The sequence below is a fragment of the Budorcas taxicolor genome, chromosome 7 (genome assembly GCF_023091745.1).
Source record: "Budorcas taxicolor isolate Tak-1 chromosome 7, Takin1.1, whole genome shotgun sequence".
In the NCBI taxonomy this organism is placed as follows: Eukaryota; Metazoa; Chordata; class Mammalia; order Artiodactyla; family Bovidae; genus Budorcas; species Budorcas taxicolor.
Window position 1 is genome coordinate 16,639,575 of NC_068916.1, and position 18,211 is coordinate 16,657,785.

General features: G+C 52.5%; 1 protein-coding gene across 4 annotated transcripts in view; it reads left to right on the plus strand.

The window, feature by feature from the left end:
- The first annotated feature begins 2,698 nt into the window (after positions 1-2,698).
- Positions 2,699-18,211, plus strand: part of EVI5L (ecotropic viral integration site 5 like) — a 32,460-nt gene continuing 16,947 nt past the window's right edge. For all 4 annotated transcript variants that reach the window (XM_052644372.1, XM_052644374.1, XM_052644375.1 and 1 more), the window contains exons 1-2: positions 2,699-2,802; positions 17,162-17,345. In XM_052644372.1, coding sequence (XP_052500332.1) covers positions 17,209-17,345 — 137 coding nt within the window. In that variant the 5' untranslated portion in view covers positions 2,699-2,802; positions 17,162-17,208. The remainder of the gene's footprint in view (positions 2,803-17,161; positions 17,346-18,211) is intronic.

Genomic DNA, 18,211 nt, shown 5'->3' on the forward strand with positions numbered 1-18,211 from the left:
ACCAATTATCTCCTAGGCAAATTCCCAGAAACGATCCAGTCCTTACGTCTTTCTGGGCTTCTCTGGACCCCACCCAGGTTTGTGTCTCTGCAGACCCCTGTCTCCCAACCTCTCATAACAGTCCAGGTATTTTGTTCCTTGAAAGTTGTAGGTCACACTAAACTGTTCTTTTCTGGGGGTGAACCCCAAGATTTGTCCTCACTCCTCCAGACTGGGGAGCAATGGGCAGCCAACTCAGAAATTATCCCTTGGTGGTCACATGGCCCTCACCACATCCTGGGTATTACTCTTGCCCTCCTGACTCGAGACCATGTGTTCCATCTCTAGGGCTCACCTAGTGCTTCCCAGGGGGCACAGTGGTAAAGAATCCACCTGCCAATGCAGGAGATGCAGGTTCCATCCCTGACTTGGAAAGATCCCCTGGAGGAGGAAATGGCAACCCACTCCAGCATTCTTGCCTGAAGAATCCCACGGACAGAGGAGCCTGGTAGGTTACAGCCCATGGGATTGCAAAGAGTCGGACACAACTGAGCAACTGAGCACATCCCATATCTATGTCCACAGGGATCCTCCCCCCACCTCTTAAGTCTGCTAGGAATCAATGGACAATGTCCATGAGGTTCACTTCAGCTTCATACTCTGCAAATACAAGGCCACCTTGTGACTATGTCAGGACTATGAAACGTCTAGCACATAAATTTTAAACGAAGGGAGCAAATAGAGACTTCCCAGGTGGTCCAATGGTTAAGGCTCCACCCTTCCACTTCAAGGAGCATGGCTTCAACCCTGGCCCAGGCAATAAGATCCTCCTCCCCAAAAGGAGAGGGAAGGCAAAGATATGCTTTTCTGGCCATGTGGCATGCAGGATCTTAGTTCCTCAATCTGGACTCAAATCCCAGGCCCTTGGCAGTGAAAGCACAGAGTCGCAACCATTGGACTGCCAGGGAATCAAAGATGTGTTCTTTAAAAAAAAAAAAGAAGAAGTATGGGGAAATATGGGCATGTGGAGAAGGAATTCATTATAATTATTTTTACCATTGAGTTTTTAGAAATATGCTTCAAAGCTTTTCTGAACAGTTCCAGAATTTTAATAGATGCAATGTACAATAGATAGTAAGAGAGAGGGGGAGAGAGAAGACATCCACTGAGGGAGTACAGACAGTGGCGAGAGGGTGTAGACAGACTCAGAGTGGAGACAGAGACAAAGAGAGAGAAGGCAAGCAAAATGTAGATTAGACAGAGTGTAGACTGAGGCAGAGACAAATGACAGGGGCAGGGAGTGTGGCCTGATGTCGTTCACTGCTCCCCAAACCAGAAGGAACCTCCTACCTACTATTTAGAAGACTGAGATCTCAGACCTCAGTAGGTCCTGACATGGCCCATCTTGAGTCCCAGGCTTCCCGTTCCCATTTCTGTCTCTTTCCATTTTCAGCTCCATTCTGAGCTGACGATGTCACCCTATCTTCTGTGACAGGGTCCTTCTTCCCTGCCCCAGCCCCTCCAGGACCCTTCCCTGCATCTTGGGGTGTAAGCGTGTCCTTTTTGCTAAGTCTTGCCCCCTATCAGTAACTCCCCAGCCTGAATGATCCTTCCACCCTTCCCTTCCCTTCCCTGTTAATCATCTTGGGCCCGCCATTCATTCATTTATCAAATATTTTATAAACAGTCCTATGTGCCGGGCCCCTACTCAGCAATGCTGAGGACCACGGGAGGAAACCTGACCTAGGCCCTGCATCACTCCCACCCTGCCCCCGTGGGTCTAAGAGGTGTTGGGGGCGTGTAAGCAGTGATAACGGCATGCTCAGAGTTTGATGGAGGAACATTAGACACTTAAGAGAAGATATTTAACCTGGCCTAGACTAGAGGAGGGCCTGAGTCCCCGGTGTGACACCCCAACCCCCCAAAGCCCCGCCCCCAACACAAATAGGGCAGTGTGAAGATGCTGTCCCTCAGCTGCAGGGACTTCTGATAACGCCCCTTCTCAGACCCAACCCTTTAGCCTCTACCTGCTCAGCCCCTGTCCCAGGGCTGATCTAGGCCACGCCCCTCTCAGCCCCTCCCCTATTTCATTCACGCCCGAAGTCCCACCGCCCGGGAGGGCAACTGCTCAACAATGTCGCAATCTCATTGGCCAGAAAGCGTTACTTCACCGCCCTTCTTCAGTGTCATTGGCTCGCTAGATGTCAATTTTCTTTATAGCGGCCCAACAGTTGCCATGGCCGAGGTTTGAGGGACAGATAATAATAGACGTCCCAGGACGTCTCATTACTGGGCAAAAAGCCCGGCTCTGGGCGGGGCTTAGTGCCAAACGCTCGCCCTCCTCTGTCTGCGGTTCCTCAGGGACGCAGTCTTTCCTCAGAGACACACCCCTCTCTCCTCGCTATTGGTCATGCCAAATGTTGATCAACAGGGTGCCACATTTCGATAGGCAAAACTACCCGTCCTTCACTGCTTCCCTAACTTCAATTCGCTTCTCTCCTTAAAGGCGGCAACCTTCTGGCCGTAGCCAGGGCCCGCCTTACGATATGACCAAGGATTGGCCAAACACGCCATCACTCCTTGACAGTGGGCGGAGCCAGAGCGGCTGGGGGCGGTGAATTGGCTGACTGGGCCTCGGGGGCGGGGCAGCGGCTCCTGTCAGCGGGTGAAATGGCAGCGGCGGAGCCGGCGGCGACCGCGGTCCCGGGGGGCGGCTGAGGGGGCCGGGCCGGGCCGGGGCTGCGGGGCGAGCGACACGGCGGGGATCCGGCGGCGCGGCCCGGGACGGCGAGACTTGGCATGGCGATGGCGCGCTCTTCACAGGTAGGTAGGCGGCACGGGCCGGGCCTCCCGGGCGCCTTCTCAGGCCCGCGGCTCCGCGTTGCGGCCCACGGGGGCCGGGCAAGACCGGGACTCCGGGCCCCTTGCCCCGGAACCCGCCCCGGGAGCCCTCGGCACTCCCAGCACGGACACTGGCCGTCAACCTCGGGCCCTGGCCCCTGCACATCCTCGTTCCTGGAGCTTCCCGACCCCTCTGGTCCCCTCCCAGGACCCTTCCAGGTGCCCTCCTCCCCCACACAGCGCCCTTCCCGGGAGCCCCCCTCAGGCCCGTGACCCCCGCTTACCCTCTTTACTGATCCTCAGGACCCCTTTCCAGGCCCTTCAGGGCTCCCCCAGTCACCACCCCACTGACCCGCCCCCTACAAACGCCCCCTACCCCGCCGCAAGCCCAGGACCCCCGCCCTCCCTCTCTCCGGATCCCCCAAGACTCCTTTCGTCTGTAGACCCCTGGTCACGCCGTCCCTCTTCTCACTTCATATCCCATCCCTGGGCCCAGACCTGCCCCCACCCCCAAAGATACCAGCCTTAGAGCCATACCTCTCCAGTCTGACCCCTCCTCAGCCTCTGTAAATCTGGATTCCTGCCCACAAGCCTCACCTCAGCCTGCTGGCCCATCTCCCACTCCCAGAAGCCCCATGCCCAAGGGCACCCCCGAAAACCACTCCTGGGATCCTCCACACACACACCCCTGAACCTGATTCCTCTCAATCCCTGCTCCTGAAAATCCACCCTCACTTCATGCTTGGAACAGCCCAACAGATAGTCTGAACCCCCTCCCCAACCAGGGACACCCACCGCTCTGAGGGCCCCACTCACTTGCACAGACACACACACACCTGAGAGCTAACAGAGCAAAAGCTATGAATCCTCAACAGCTCATACTGATATGAGTATGAGGGGCCCAGGGTGGGTGTGATAGACGGCCTGGACCCCTCATACACAGACATTCAGGAGCCCTTCACACAAACACACACACACAGAGTCTGACTCTTGGATCCCCATCACACACAGAAACACTTAAGACCTCCAGCACAGACCCAGGCAGTTGGGAACCCCCCAACTTGCCTCCCATACACACACACACACACACACACACACACACACACCACACACTTGCCTCCCATACACACACACGTGTGCATGCACGTGTGCGCACACACACACACTTGTCTCCCACGCACACACACATGTGCATGCACACGCACACACACACACACTTGCCTCCCATACACACATGCGCATGCACACACACACACACAACTCCTCAGCACTTTAGCACTCCTCCTTGGTTTTCACCTGCCCAAGTCCTCCTGGAAGCCGCCACCAGCTCCCAGCTCAGGCAGAGACTCCGATGTCAGCTGCCTGCCCTGCCCCAGATGGCCAGCATTTCCGTCCACAACAGCCTGCCTGAACCGGTACCCTCACTGGAGCCTTGCAGGTGGCAGAGTGACCCAGAATCTCCCAGCATCCCTGTGGACACCTGTCCCAGACCTCTTCCCATTCATCCATCTCTCCCCATTCATCCATCTCTCCCCCTTCAAAGGGAAGGATGCTTCCTCTGTCTCTCCCCTACACCAGTCTCCACCAAAGACCCAGTGCCTTCCCCCTGATTGATGCCACCCATGGCATAGGGTGGGGGTGCCGGCTGCCCCTGGCCCCAGTCCTGAAGTCTGCTGGCCTCAGATGGCAGCAGCTCCCCAGATGCCGCCCATGACTGGCCCGGGAGCTCCTTCCCCCATGGCCAGTGTGTCATGAGAAAATGAAACAGCTTCCACCCACCCTGGCATTTGGGACCCGGTGGGGCTGGGTTTGGGCCTGCCAGAAGCAGGCAGCTCTTTGTTAAGGAATATTTTCAGAAGGGAAAAATGTGCTGAAGAGGCTCGGGTGGAACACGAGTGAGGAATCGGCTTGGTTTTTGTTTTTGTTTTTTTTTCCCCACCTTGGCCTGACTGGGATGGAGCTGGGTGACCTGTGTCCACATGTCTTTCTAGGTGTTCTGGCTCTTTCTGCCCAGCCGGCCCTGGCTGGCTGACCCACAGCCCACCCCTCGTGTCCAACCTGTGGGTTCCCCTAGGCTTCAGCAGTTGCCTGCAGGTGGTCCGGCCCTGGCACAGGGAAGGGGCAAGTCACAGAGGGGGCCAGATCAGAGAACTGGGGAGACAGCGTGTCCAGGACCACAAGGTTGAGGAGGAGCCCCAGGTCCCCCCCAAGGGGAGTCTGGATCAGTCCAGTGCTGCCTGCTGTCTCCATCTGACCTGAGCCTACCTGGAAAACCCCAGAGAAATAAGCTCAGCTTCTCTGTGGACATTCACCGGTGGTTTCTGGGTGGCTCTGGGGAAAAGTGCATCTTGGCTTGAGGCCTTGACTTACCCATCTGGAAAATGGGGAGAGAAATCCCACGACCAAGACCTGGGACTTCAGGGGAGCCAGCGAGATTAGGATGTGTCCCTGAGTGTCCCCCTGGGCACCATGTGAAAGAGGGGTCCATGGGGTCTGTGGTCGCTAGTAGAGTCACTGGCCTTCTCAGTCCCCTGGTTGCAATTCGCTGATGCCTTGGTGAGTAGCGGCTGTTCTTCCATGGCTGGGCTATGCTCAGGGCTGAGAGTCTGTTATGGGATTTGTGGTCACACAGGGACCTCCCAGAAGGACAGAGGGCAGTCGGGGGTCCACTGGCTGGCGATGCCCACACCCCATGGAGCCCTCTGATATGGGACAGAGCGAGGTTTGTTCTGTCCACGTGCTGAAGGGAGGAGAGAAGGGGAGACTGCTGAAGGTCACAAGGTACACAGGAAGCAAACTCCACAGCCTCCCTAGGGAAGGGGAGACTTTGTGCTAATGCACTGAGGTCAGGAGGCTCCCAGGACAGACTGTGAGCTCCTCAGGAAAAAACGAGAAGGCTCCCAAGGAGGGCTGGTGAGCGACATCTGGTGCCCTTTTACCCTGGTCTGGGGGTCCGGGGCAGGTCTTTGTGTCTGTGCTGTTGATGTACGGTACAGGGGGCACAGAGGATCCTGATCTCAGTTTCCCCATGCAGAATACAGGTGCTGGTTGGTTGTTCCAGGTGAGGCCCCCAGCAATGAACTGGGAATTGAGTCAGGGGTTAGGGTATGAAGGAATGTCAGGTGTGGCCCATGCCCTGTGTCTAAAGCCCCTCTCCATTTCAGGAGGCCAGAGCTGAAACCAGTAGGTCATGCCAATCAGGCCATGCCATGTGCCATGCCTGGTGCCAGCCCCATTTACATATCATCTCACTTAATCCCCCCAAACCACCTGGAAGAAGTGGCATTCCAGCCCCTGCCCTGACCACCACATCCCGTGTGGGAACAGGAGACAGATTAATGGATGGCATGTGCTGGGAGCAGAGGGAAGGGCCCGGCGCATCCCAGAGGCATCAGGGAAGGGGGAGCAGGGATGACGTATGAGTTGGGAGAGGAGCTCTCTGGCTCTCCAGGCAGGCGTGGCTGGGAAGGGCATTCAGGCAGCCCGAACGCTTGGACCAAGGCCTGGGCAGCAGGAGCGAGCGTGGCGAGTACAGGGAAGTGCGTCTCCTGGGTGGGTTTCATCCTATACACCTTCATGTCCTGCATGCAGTCCACGGGGCACATACTGGGGGACCCTCCCTGGTCAAAGAGGTCAGTATTTGGAACTGAACTTGGAACAGCAGTCAACCCTACCCTGCCCAGAGATGTCTGCAGCACGCATGCTCTAGAAGCCGAACACAGGGCAAGGGGGAGGTGAGTTAGGAGAGCTGACCGCCAGGGCCAAGGAAGAGATTGGGCCCTCCAGGGAGATCTCAAGGGCCTCACTGGCACAGTTCACCTGCACTTCTATTTCATTTCTCATCATGATGTGTTGGTGAGATCGTTTCTTTTCTTTTTCTTTAATCTTTCGGCTGTGCCATGCAGCATGTGGGAACTTAGTTCCCCAACCAGGGATCAAACCCGTGCCCTCTGCATTGGAAACGTAGAGTCTTAACCACCGGACCTCCAGGGATGTCTCCATGAGATTGTTTCATTGGCGGCTGTTTTCCAGTCCACAGGTCCCACAAGGGCAAGGCGCATGTCTGTTCATGGCTGAGTCCAAGGTGAGAACAGGGCATGCAGAAGATGTTCAGTAAACACTTAGTTGGTTTCAGGAGCTGAGCATCCTCCCTACTCACCCACTTCTGCAAGAGGGCCTGGATCTCTTCTGCAGAAAGAGGTTGTGTCCATCTACTTGGAGAGCCCCCAAGGACAGGGTAGATGCACCCCACCTCAGCCCCAAGCCTAGCCAGCCTTCACAGCAGGAAAGCTACCATCTTGACTTGAAGAGCCAAGAGCTGTACAGGATGCCATTTCTCTTACTCACCTGTCCCTGGAGGGCTTCTGGGGGCTTTAAATTGTTTTCTTTGTCATCCTCAGGGACACTGAAATATGGAGAAATGAAGGATTTGCCAGGAAGGAACTTGTGACAGTGGCAGGAAGTATCAGCTGCTGACATGAAGGATAGTAAAGTTCTGGGGTTTTTTTAGGTCAGAAGAGATTCCAATGGTCATAATAAAATCTGCCCCTCAGATTTTAGCCTGAGGTTGTTTACTGCTGCTACTGTTACTACTAATAAAGGTGATTATAGTTTTACTGCATTTAACACTTAAACAGAGACACCATGGAAGGGATGGGCCTGCTGAGGAGGGGAAGTTTGTTTCTTCAGTCCACAAATGTCAGATGCCTGATGGTACACTGGATGCTGGGGATCCAGTAGTGGGCAAGTCAGCCCCTGCCCTCATGGAACTTTTCATCCAGGAGACTATTACAGGCCAGTTCCCCTCCTAGGCACTTGACAGGTTTTAGCTTGTACATTCCTCCCAACAAAACCTGTGAAGTCGGTACTATCATCAGCCATGTTTTCAGATGAGGAAATTGGCATAAAGTGCATCATACCCAGATCAGAAAGCAAGAAACTGGGAGAAGAGGGATTTGAACCCGGGCTTCTGGCCCCGAAGTCCTCCTTGGAGACCAGGAGACCTGGGATCAGTTATCTACACACATGACCGGGGTGGGAGGTACATGGACATGGGAACATTCTGTGTGGTACAGAAGAGAGGCTAGAACTGGGGATGAGAGGAGGACCAGCAGTGACCACTTGGATTCCAGCAGCTGTCCTTGTTACCCAAGGGGCAGCTCGCCCATCAGATGCTCACCCCATTGCCAAGGGAAAGAGCCCAAGACATCAGAGTCAGTGTGGTCTGTGTGCCCCACCTGACAGTCCGTCAGTTGGGTAGATGGGGTCAGGTATCTTTGAAGACTTCAGGTTCAGAAATGATTCTATGTCCCTATAATCGTTAGAGGTAGAGCAGGGGACTTGCAGGCCAGGGACCAGTACTCCCTGTCAGATCAGTGGCAGCATTAGATTAGAAATAAAGTGCATGTACGTGTACTGTGCTTGAGTCATCTTGAAACCATCCCCCTGAACCCCTGGCCCATGGAAACACTGTCTTCCATGAAATCAGTCTCTGGTGCCAAAAAGGCTGGGGTTGGGGACGGGGGGCAGAGGCAGAGCAGGTAGGGAAACAAAATTAAAGGAACCATGGGGTCTTTCTTCCTGCCTCAGAATGATGGAGCACACACCCTCACTCTCCCTGGTGAAAAAGAGTAGCTCATTTACAGAGTGCCCACTGCACTCCACGTTTCATGTGAGTTATTTCTAAAGTATGCAGAGAGAGTGGCAGCTCAGCGGATTAGCTTGGGATTAAGACTCTAGAGTCAGAAATCCAAGTGCAGGGAATTCTCTGGTGGTCCAGTGGTTACGACTCCATGCTTCCAGTGCTGAGGGCTCAGGTTCGATCCCTGGTCAGGGAACTAAGATCCCTCAAGCCATGTGGTGTGGCGTGAAAGAACAAAATGAAGTGATCAAAAAAAAAAAACAACGCTTGAGTCACTCAGTATTTTAAAAAAGAAATTCCAAGTGTAAATCCTTTCCCTACCGCCTCATCTGGAGACCCTGTGAGTGGCACTACCCACAAGGGGACCTCTCCCTTGTTACCACTGTCCTGTACTTTTCTGTCTACCCTGGTACAGAATCTTTCTCTTTTTTTAAAAAATTTTCAAATAGGCTTTAGTGACTTCCCTGGTTGGTCCAGTGGTTAAGACTCTACAATTCCACTATAGGAGGCACTAGTTGTATCCCTAGTCTGGAAACTAAGATCCCACATGCCTCATGGTGCAATCAAAAAATAATAAAATTTTAAAATAAAGCAGACTTAGTTTTCAAAACAGTTTTAGGTTTACAGAGAAATTAAGAGAGCACAAAGCGCTCACACAGACCCCACACCCACACCCAGCTTCTTCCCCCTTAGTAACCTTACCTGGTATGTTTGTTCTAATGAATATATGGACCAGTATTCAGTTCAGTTCGGTCGCTCAGTCATGTCCAACTCTTCGCGACCCCATGGACCACAGCACTCCAGGCCTCCCTGTCCATCACCAACTCCCGGAGTCCACTCAAACTCATCTCAATCGCGTCTGTGATACCATCCAACCATCTCCTCCTCTGTCGTCCCCCTCTCCTCCTGCCCTCAATCTTTCCCAGCATCAGGGTCTTTTCAAATGAGTCAGCTCTTCGCATCAGGTGGCCAAAGTATTGGAGTTTCAGCTTCAACATCAGTCCTTCCAATGAACACTCAGGACTGATCTCCTTTAGAATAGACTGGTTGGACCTCCTTGCAGTCCAAGGGACTCTCAAAAGTCTTTTCCAACACCACAGTTCAAAAGCATCAATTCTTCGGTACTCAGCTTTCTTTATAGTCCAACTCTCACATCCATATATGACTGCTGGAAAAACCATAGCTTTGACTAGACAGACCTTTGTTGGCAAAGTAATGTCTCTGCTTTTTAATACGCTGTCTAGGTTGGTCATAACTTTCCTTCCAAGGAGTAAGCATCTTTTAATTTCATGGCTGCAGTCACCATCTACAGTGATTTTGGAGCCCCAAAAAATAAAGTCAGCCACTGTTTCCTCATCTATTTGCCATGAAGTGATGGGACCAGATGCCATGATTTTAGTTTTCTGAATGTTGAGCTTTAAAACAACTTTTTCACTCTTTCACTTTTATCAAGAGGCTCTTTAGTTCTTCACTTTCTGCCATAAGGGTGGTGTCATCTGCATATTTGAGGTTATTGCTATTTCTCCTGGCAATCTTGATTCCAGCTTGTGCTTCATCCAGCCCAGCATTTCTCATGATGTACTCTGCATATAAGTTAAATAAGCAAGGTGACAATATACAGGCTTGATGTACTCCTTTTCATATCTGGAACCAGTCTGTTGTTCCATGTCCAGTTCTAACTGTTGCTTCCTGACCTACATACAGATTTCTCAAGAGGCAGGTCAGGTGGTCTGGTATTCTCATCTCTTTCAGAATTTTCCACAGTTTATTGTGATCCACACAATCAAAGGCTTTGGCATAGTCAATAAAGCAGAAATAGATGTTTTTCTGGAACTCTCTTGCTTTTTTGATGATCCAGCAGATGTTGGCAATTTGATCTCTGGTTCCTCTGCCTTTTCTAAAACGAACTTGAACATCTGGAAGTGCACGGTTCATGTATTGCTGAAGCCTGGCTTGGAGAATTTTGGGCATCACTTTACTAGCGTGTGAGATGAGTGCAATTGTGATGTGAAAGGTGAAAGGTGAAGTCACTCAGTCGTGTCTGACTCTTTGCAACCCCATGGACTGTAGCCTACCAGGCTCCTCCATCCATGGGATTCTCCAGGCAAGAATACTGGAGTGGGTTGCCATTTCCTTCTCCAGGGGATCTTCCCAACCCAGGGATCGAACCCGGGTCTCCCACATTGGACGCAGACGCTTTAACGTCTGAGCCACCAGGGAAGCCCAATTGTGCGGTAGTTTGGGCATTCTTTGGCATTGCCTTTCTTTGGGATTGGAATGAAAACTGACCTTTTCCAGTCCTGTGGCCACTGCTGAGTTTTCCAAATTTGCTGGCATATTGAATGCAGCACTTTCACAGTGTCATCTTTCAGGATTTAAAATAGCTTAACTGGAATTCCATCACCTCCACTAGCTTTGTTCGTAGTGACGCTTCCTCAGGCCCACTTGACCTCACATTCCAGGATGTCTGGCTCTGAGTGAGTGATCACACCATCATGATTATCTGGGTCGTGAAGATCTTTTTTGTACAGTTCTTCTGTGTATTCTTGCCTCCTCTTCTTAATATCTTCTGCTTCTGTTAGGTCTGTACCATTTCTGTCCTTTATTGTCCCCATCTTTGCATGAAATGTTCCCTTGGTATCTCTAATTTTCTTGAAGAGATCTCTAGTCTTTCCCATTCTATTGTTTTCCTCTATCTCTTTGCACTGATCACTGATGAAGGCTTTCTTATCTCTCCTCGTATTCTTTGGAACTCTGCATTCAAATGGGTATATCTTTCCTTTTCTCCTTTGCTTTTGGCTTCTCGTCTTTTCATAGCTATTTGTAAGGCCTCCTCAGGCAGCCATTTTTCTTTTTTGCATTTCTTTTTCTTGGGGATGGTCTTGATCCCTGTCTCCTGTACAATGTCACGAACCTCCGTCCATAGTTCATCAGGCACTCCATCAGATCTAGTCCCTTAAATCTGTGTCTTACTTCCACTGTATAATTGTAAGGGATTTGCTTTAGGTCATACCTGGATGGTCTCGTGGTTTTCCCTACTTTCTTTAATTTAAGTCTGAATTTGGCAGTAAGGAGTTCATGATCTGTGCCACAGTCAGCTTCCGGTCTTGTTTTTGCTGACTTGTATAGAGCTTTTCCATCTTTGGCTGCAAAGAATATAATCAATCTGATTTCAGTATTGGCCATCTGGTGATGTCCATGTGTAGAGTCTTCTCCTGTTGTTGGACCAATATTGATACATTGTAATTAACTAGATGGTAACATGGTAAAGAATTCACCTGCAAATGCAGGAGATTCAAGAAATGCAGGTTCTTTCCCTGGGCCCAGAAGTTTCCCTGGAGTAGGAAGCTGGCAACCCACTCTAGTGTTCTTGCCTGAAAAATGGGCAGAGGAGCCTGGCGGGCTGCAGTCCATGGAGTCGCAAAGAGTCAGACAAGACTGGGCACACACGATTGACTAAAGTCCATATTTTATTCAGATTTCCTTAGCTTTTCCCTTTTTCTGTCTTAGGACCATATCCTGGATCCCACAGGACATTTTGTCATCACATCTCCTGAAACTTCTCTTATCTGGGACAGCTTTCTTAGGCTTTCCTTGTCTTTGATGACTTTGACACTTGAGGAGGACTAGTCAGGAATGCTCTAAAGCATCTCTTAATCTGGATTGGTCACATGATTTTCTCATAGTCTTGGGGAGGAAGACAGAGATGAAGGGCCCTTCTCATGTCAGCATATTAAGGGCACATGCTCTCCATGTGACTTATCACTCACTAATCCTGTTGACCTTGATCACCTGGCCGAGTGGCACAGGGACTTTTCTCTTCATTCATCCAGCAAAGACATTGATTGAGAACCTGCTAACGGCCAGATGCTGCCTTATAGGCTTGGATTAAAACATTAAGAAGACAGGCCTTTGCCCCCAGTATGTTCATGACCCAGTAGGGCAGGCAGGTGGATATACAAAGAATTGCTGTAGAATGTGTCTTGGGGGACTTCCCTGGTACTCCAGTGGTTAAGAATCTGCCTCCCAGTGCAGGGGATGTGGGTTCGATCCCTGGTGGGGGAACTAAGATCCCACATGCCGTGGAGCAGGTAAGCCCGTGTGCTGCAACTACCGAGCCTGCAAGCCTCAACTAGAGAAACTCATGTGCCACAACAAAGACCCAGAGCTGCCAGAAAAGCACCAAAAAGTGTGTGTTGGGCTGGGGTGTAGGGTTAGATATTTTCGGAGAGAGGGGAGAAAAGTGAGCCCGCATACTGGGGGTGGTGGGGTGGGAGGATTTACCAGGAAAGAGTTCACCACAAAAAGTCTGTTCCTTTTTATGGCTGAATACTATTCCGTCATATGGACAGACCACATTTCACTTATCCATTCATCATTTGGGTTGTTTCCACTTTCTGGCTATTGTGAATCAAGCTGCTATGAACAACCGTATACAGGTTTTCATGTGGATGTATGTTTTCTGTTCTCTTGGGTAGAATTCCTAGAACTGGAATTGGTGGGTCATATTGGTAACACTTTTTTTTTTTTAAGAGAGAGCCTATTTATTTATTTGACTGCACTGGGTGGTCCTTAGTTGCATCATAAAGGATCTTTAGTTGCAGCATGTGGGATCTAGTTCCCCAAATAGGGACCAAACCCCAGTCCCCTGCTTAGCCACTGGACCTCGAAGCAAGTCCCATATTGGTAACTATCCACCTTTCTGAAGAACTGCCAGACTGTTTTCCACTTATGTTGTTCAGTCGCTAAATCGTGTCCTAATCTTTGCTGCCCCAAGGAGTGCAGCACGCTAGGCTCCCCGGTCTTTCACTGTCTCCCAGAGTCTGCTCAAACTCATGTCCGTTGAGTCGGTGATGCCATCCAACCATCTCATCCTCTGTCACCCTCTCCTCCTCCTGCCTTCAGTCTTTCCCAGCATCAGGGTCTTTTCCAGTGAGTCGACTCTTTGCATCAGGTGGCCAAAGTATTCGAGCTTCAGCTTCAGCATCAGTCCTTCCAATAAATATTCAGGGTTGATTTCCTTTAGGATTGACTGGTTTGATCTCCTTACAGTCCAAGGGACTCTCAAGAGTCTTCCAGCACCACAATTTGAAAGCATCAGTTCACCGCTCAGCCTTCATAATGGTCCAACTCTGACATCCATCCACGACTACTGGAAAAACCATAGCTTTGACTATGTGCACCTTTGTGGGCAATATGATATCTTTGCTTTTCAGTATGCTGTCTAGGTTTGTCATAGCTTTCCTTCCAAGGAGAGAGAGTCTTTCAATTTCCACTGCGCCTCATCTTTTATTCCATGGGTTTCTTTCAATCAGTCATAGTAAGTTTGGGTGATCATTTCTGAGTCTCTTCTCCTCCCTGTTCCACATGCTCTGGGTGGGCAGGGGCTGTGCCTCTCTTTGCCCAGCAATCTTCAGTCCTCACCTCAGTGAGGTGAGGAAAAAGAAGGGAAAAGCTGGGGGCACGGGTGTCACAATCACAGACAAGCCTTTCTGTTCATTTAAGTCCTGAAAGCAACGCCACCAAGGGCCTGAAGGGATAAGGGCCAAGGCGAGGCCTGTGGAAGAAGGGGCCTCTTGCTGGGCTGAGGCAGAGGAGGAGTCCCAGGAGGCCAAGGAGCCCAGTGTCTCAAAACTATATGGGAGTGGACTTTGAGAAGGAGGAAGTGTAGGGGATTTCCCTGGTGGCCCAGTGGTTAAGACTCCAAGCTCCTAGTTCCATCCCTGGTCAGGGAACTAAGATCCCACAAGTCATATGGCATGGGAAAAAAATTATATTAACAGGAAAAAAAATTTACCAGGAGGAAGAAGCATGGTTGTCAGTGTCCAAATGCTCCTGCAAAGGAGGAGAAAAGAGAGGTAGAGGGACCCTGGCGTCTGGACCTCTCTGTACCAGCCCCACCCTGCCCCCGGCCCCAGCTCACCAGCAGTCTCCTCCCTCTCCTCCATGCAGCCAGCGTTTGGGGGCATGGAGGGTAGTGGTGCCAACAGAGGCTGTGTTAGGTGGCCCACCGCCCACTGTTTAGGCCAGGATCCTGCTTTGGGTGGCCACAGTGGAGCAGAAACAAAGGGCATTGAAGTTGAAGCTGTTGAGAGGCTGGGACCCCAGACCTGGAGGGTCTGTGTGGATCTCAGAGGCTAGTGGCTCCTCAGCACTCGAGGGGACCTGCTTGTCTCTGTGCCCAGCCAGCAAAGGGTGGGACGGCTGTATGCCCCGAGGAAGTGGGGGCTCATTCACCTGGTTCCACTCCACATCCCCTCTCTAGGACAGTGCAGGCCCTCAGACAACACCCAGTAAGTGCCAGGGGAGGAGAGGCTGAGTCAGTAAGAGTCCAGGCGCTCAGAATAGAGGGGGGTGGGAGACAGGCCTGCTCACAGAGCTCGGAGGGCAGAGAGCCCGTGTCCATTCCTGTCTACTGGATTCAGGCACGGGGAGCCTTGGTCAGTGCAGGAAGGGTGTGTGTGAGTGTATATGTGTGCGCATGTGGGCAAAGGGGTGTGTGGGTGTAAGATAGTGTATGAATGTGTATCTGAGTGTGTAGGTGTGTGATTGTGTGTGTGTGTATCAGAGCATGTGTGCATGAGCATGCAAGACTGTGTATTAGTATATCCGTGTATTGATGTGTGAGATGGTTTATGAGTGGGAATGCATCTGAGTGTGTGGGGTGTGAGGTGTGGGTAAATGTGAATGTGTGAGTGTGAAGTAATGTGCATTCATCAGCTTCCAGGCTGCACAGTATTTAGAGAGTTGGGGGTGAGTCAAGAGAAAGTGGGATTGGAAGATCCCGCCTCTCAGACTGCACATTTCAGCCCTGGGTATGGGATCAGGTTTATTTCTTGTGTGAAATACACATTAATATGTGATAAGTATCTGAGCAAACTCTGCGAGCATATGGCCCGAGTTGTTTCTTTTCATCAGAAACCCAGAGCTGAACCACTGGGCTCTTTTCAGGCCAGGGTGTAGGGTAGTGGGGTGGGGAAAGGCAATGCACTTCTGAGATTAGGGTTCCCCTCGGCGCAGCAGGGAAACAGTGGGCCCCAGCCCGAGCCACATGTGGCCTTTGTCCCTGAGCCCCACATGACTCTTCAAATCCAGCTGTGCTTCCAGACTTTGATCCTTCTCCCCACCTCTCCTCTCCCACCCCAGTCCTGATATCAGGAAACCCACACAGCCTTCCTGCCTCTGCCTGCCCACAGAGAGCCTTCCAAGTCAGCACTTGTTGTCCGCAGCCCATCTCTGTCCCGCAGCAACAGACTTTGACTCTGTGGGAAGCCCCAAGCGGCCCCCACGGTCCCTCTCTCAGGAATGATCAGCTCCTGGCTTGGAGGTGTGTGTGGCTTGGTCTTCAAGGCAGGTGGTCCCTGGGCCGGGCAATGGGAGGAAAAGTTCTTCCGGTTCTGAGGGGAGCCATCACCTCAAGTTTCTATCGCTCGCTAAAGCTAGAGCCCTCGGTGCCCACCCAACTCAGGGGGCCCTCGGGCGCCCGAGGGAGAACCAATTCCCTGGGGAGCCACAGAGTCCTGGGGTGAGAGTTCTGGGCACCCCCACGAGGTGAAAGAAAAATGGTGTCCCCCTCCCACCCCATGACAGCCCTGGGAAAGGAGACTAGACTCAAGTGCATGGCCAGGGCCAATTCCCACTGACCTGTGGGCTTGCGAGTGTTGGTAGGGGGCTGCACTTGGGCTGTGGGAAGGTGCCCAGTGACCTGAGGGTGTTAGGCAGGTATGTTTTTGTCCTGTCACTGTCTTGCTGCCACCTAGGGGACAAGATGCCCCTTCTCCAGAAACTGGCCAAGAGCCCCTCTGTGGTTGAGCTGTCCGAACCTCCACTGGGGTCCAAGGGAGCCTCACTTCAGATGCTGGTCCATTTGAGTCCAGAGCCTCTGTTTTTGGCATAGTGCTGAGCCACCTCTCCTGGGTCTGGCAGAGGGGAGATGCCAGTGTCCCTGAAGCTCCCAGGAGGGTGGGATCAGACCCTCCACAGGCAGAACAGCAGAGATGGGCCAGCACCAACCCGGCACATGGCAGGCCAAGATCAGGACACCAACCAGAGCCTGTGCCTCTCGCTCTGCACCCGCCAGAGCACAGATTCCCAGCATTTGGATGTGCCCCTGGCTTCCCAGCCCGGGAGGAGTTGGCTCTTCCGGCCATTGGCAGCACCAGACAATTAACAGTAGAGAATAATTGCTTTCTGGCTGTGCCAGCAGCCCACTCTGGTTGATGAGACAGGGCAGGTCGGATGCTGAGGCAAGGCTCTCAGGTCAGACCACAGCTGGGGACAGGGACCAAGGCTGACTAGAACAGGCACCAGAGCAGGGACGTCTGCAGGTCCTGGCAGGGGCCCTGAGTAACGAGCAGCCTTGGCCCCTGGCCCTGCTGAAGACTCAGGGGTGTCCGCTGGGAGTTGGTGTCCATGCCCAGGGAGAGCAGAATAGCACAGGCCCTGGCCGTGGCCCTCCTGACTCCTTGCTGGCATCTGGACCATAAAAGTGGGGAGCCTAGTAGCCAGCACCCGGAGCAGGAGGAGCCAGCAACTGGACTGGGGTGCCTGGGGACAAAGGGTGACCAAGTAAACAGACCTGAGGTGGGAAGCCTGGGGTGAGGAGATGTCTCAGGTGAGCAGCAGCCTCACTGGTCCAGAGCCAGCAGGATAGGGCAGGCACCCCTCCCAGTGCCGACCACACGTGTCTCTGGTCCCCAGACAGTGCTGTGACCTGACCCTGCTCACAGCTGAGGAGCCTGACCACCATGGCGAGCCCCACTCTGAGCCCCGACTCCTCATCCCAGGAGGCCCTGTCAGCCCCAACCTGCTCCCCCACCTCTGACTCCGAGAACCTCAGCCCCGATGAGTTGGAGCTGCTGGCCAAGCTTGAAGAGCAGAACCGGTGAGTTGGGCCCTGGGGGACCAGGTGGGGCCCCAGGGTACAGCCTGGGCCCCAAACGGAAGCTCCTGGGTGCCCCCTGCACCTAGAGCCCTAGGCCAAGCAACGCTCCTGCAGAGGCTAGGCAAGGGCATTTGCCATCACCTCCCAACAGACATTCTCCCATTCAGGTGAGGAGATCATGGGATCAGGGCCCAGTGAGCCCTGCCTGCACTTTCAAGCCTTTGTTGAAGGAAAGAGTAAAGCTTCTGACTCTGGAACTGGCCCTTCCCAACCTTCTTCTCTGGCTCAGCCCCCGTTTTAAAGTGTGGATTTTATTATTACGCCAGTAAGTCGAGGCCAGCAGATCAGGAGATGACCCCAGGAAGTCTGGGGACTTCCTTGGTCAGCATTTAGAACGCTGAGCTTCCACTGCAAGGGGCATGGGTTCAATCCCTGGTTGGGGAACTAAGATCCTGCATGCCATGTGGTGAGGCCAAAAAAAAAAAAGTTTGTTACTCATAGATTCCAAGAAGAGGGGCACAGTGCACCATGCACCCTGCGGGGCCACCCGGGGAAGCGCCAGGACCAGTCAGGAGGCAGAGGGAGTAAGAAAAATGTGGGTGAGAGCCTTTATTGTGGTTTCCACCAGGAGTGGTGAGGCAGTGTAATCAGGGTTAGGACTGGCTAGTCTGAGTAACTTCAGCAAGCTGGGGCACAGGGTCTGGGCCTGTTAGTCTAGTATCCGGCCCTGGGTAATTAAGGCAGAGGACAGTGGCCCTGAGTGCTAGCACCTAACAGAGGTGGTTGGTTTTGTGGACTCTGGATTGGTTGGTTTGCATATGATAGGTGCACTGACAAGCGAGTCTGTAACCATTTCTGCGGATCTG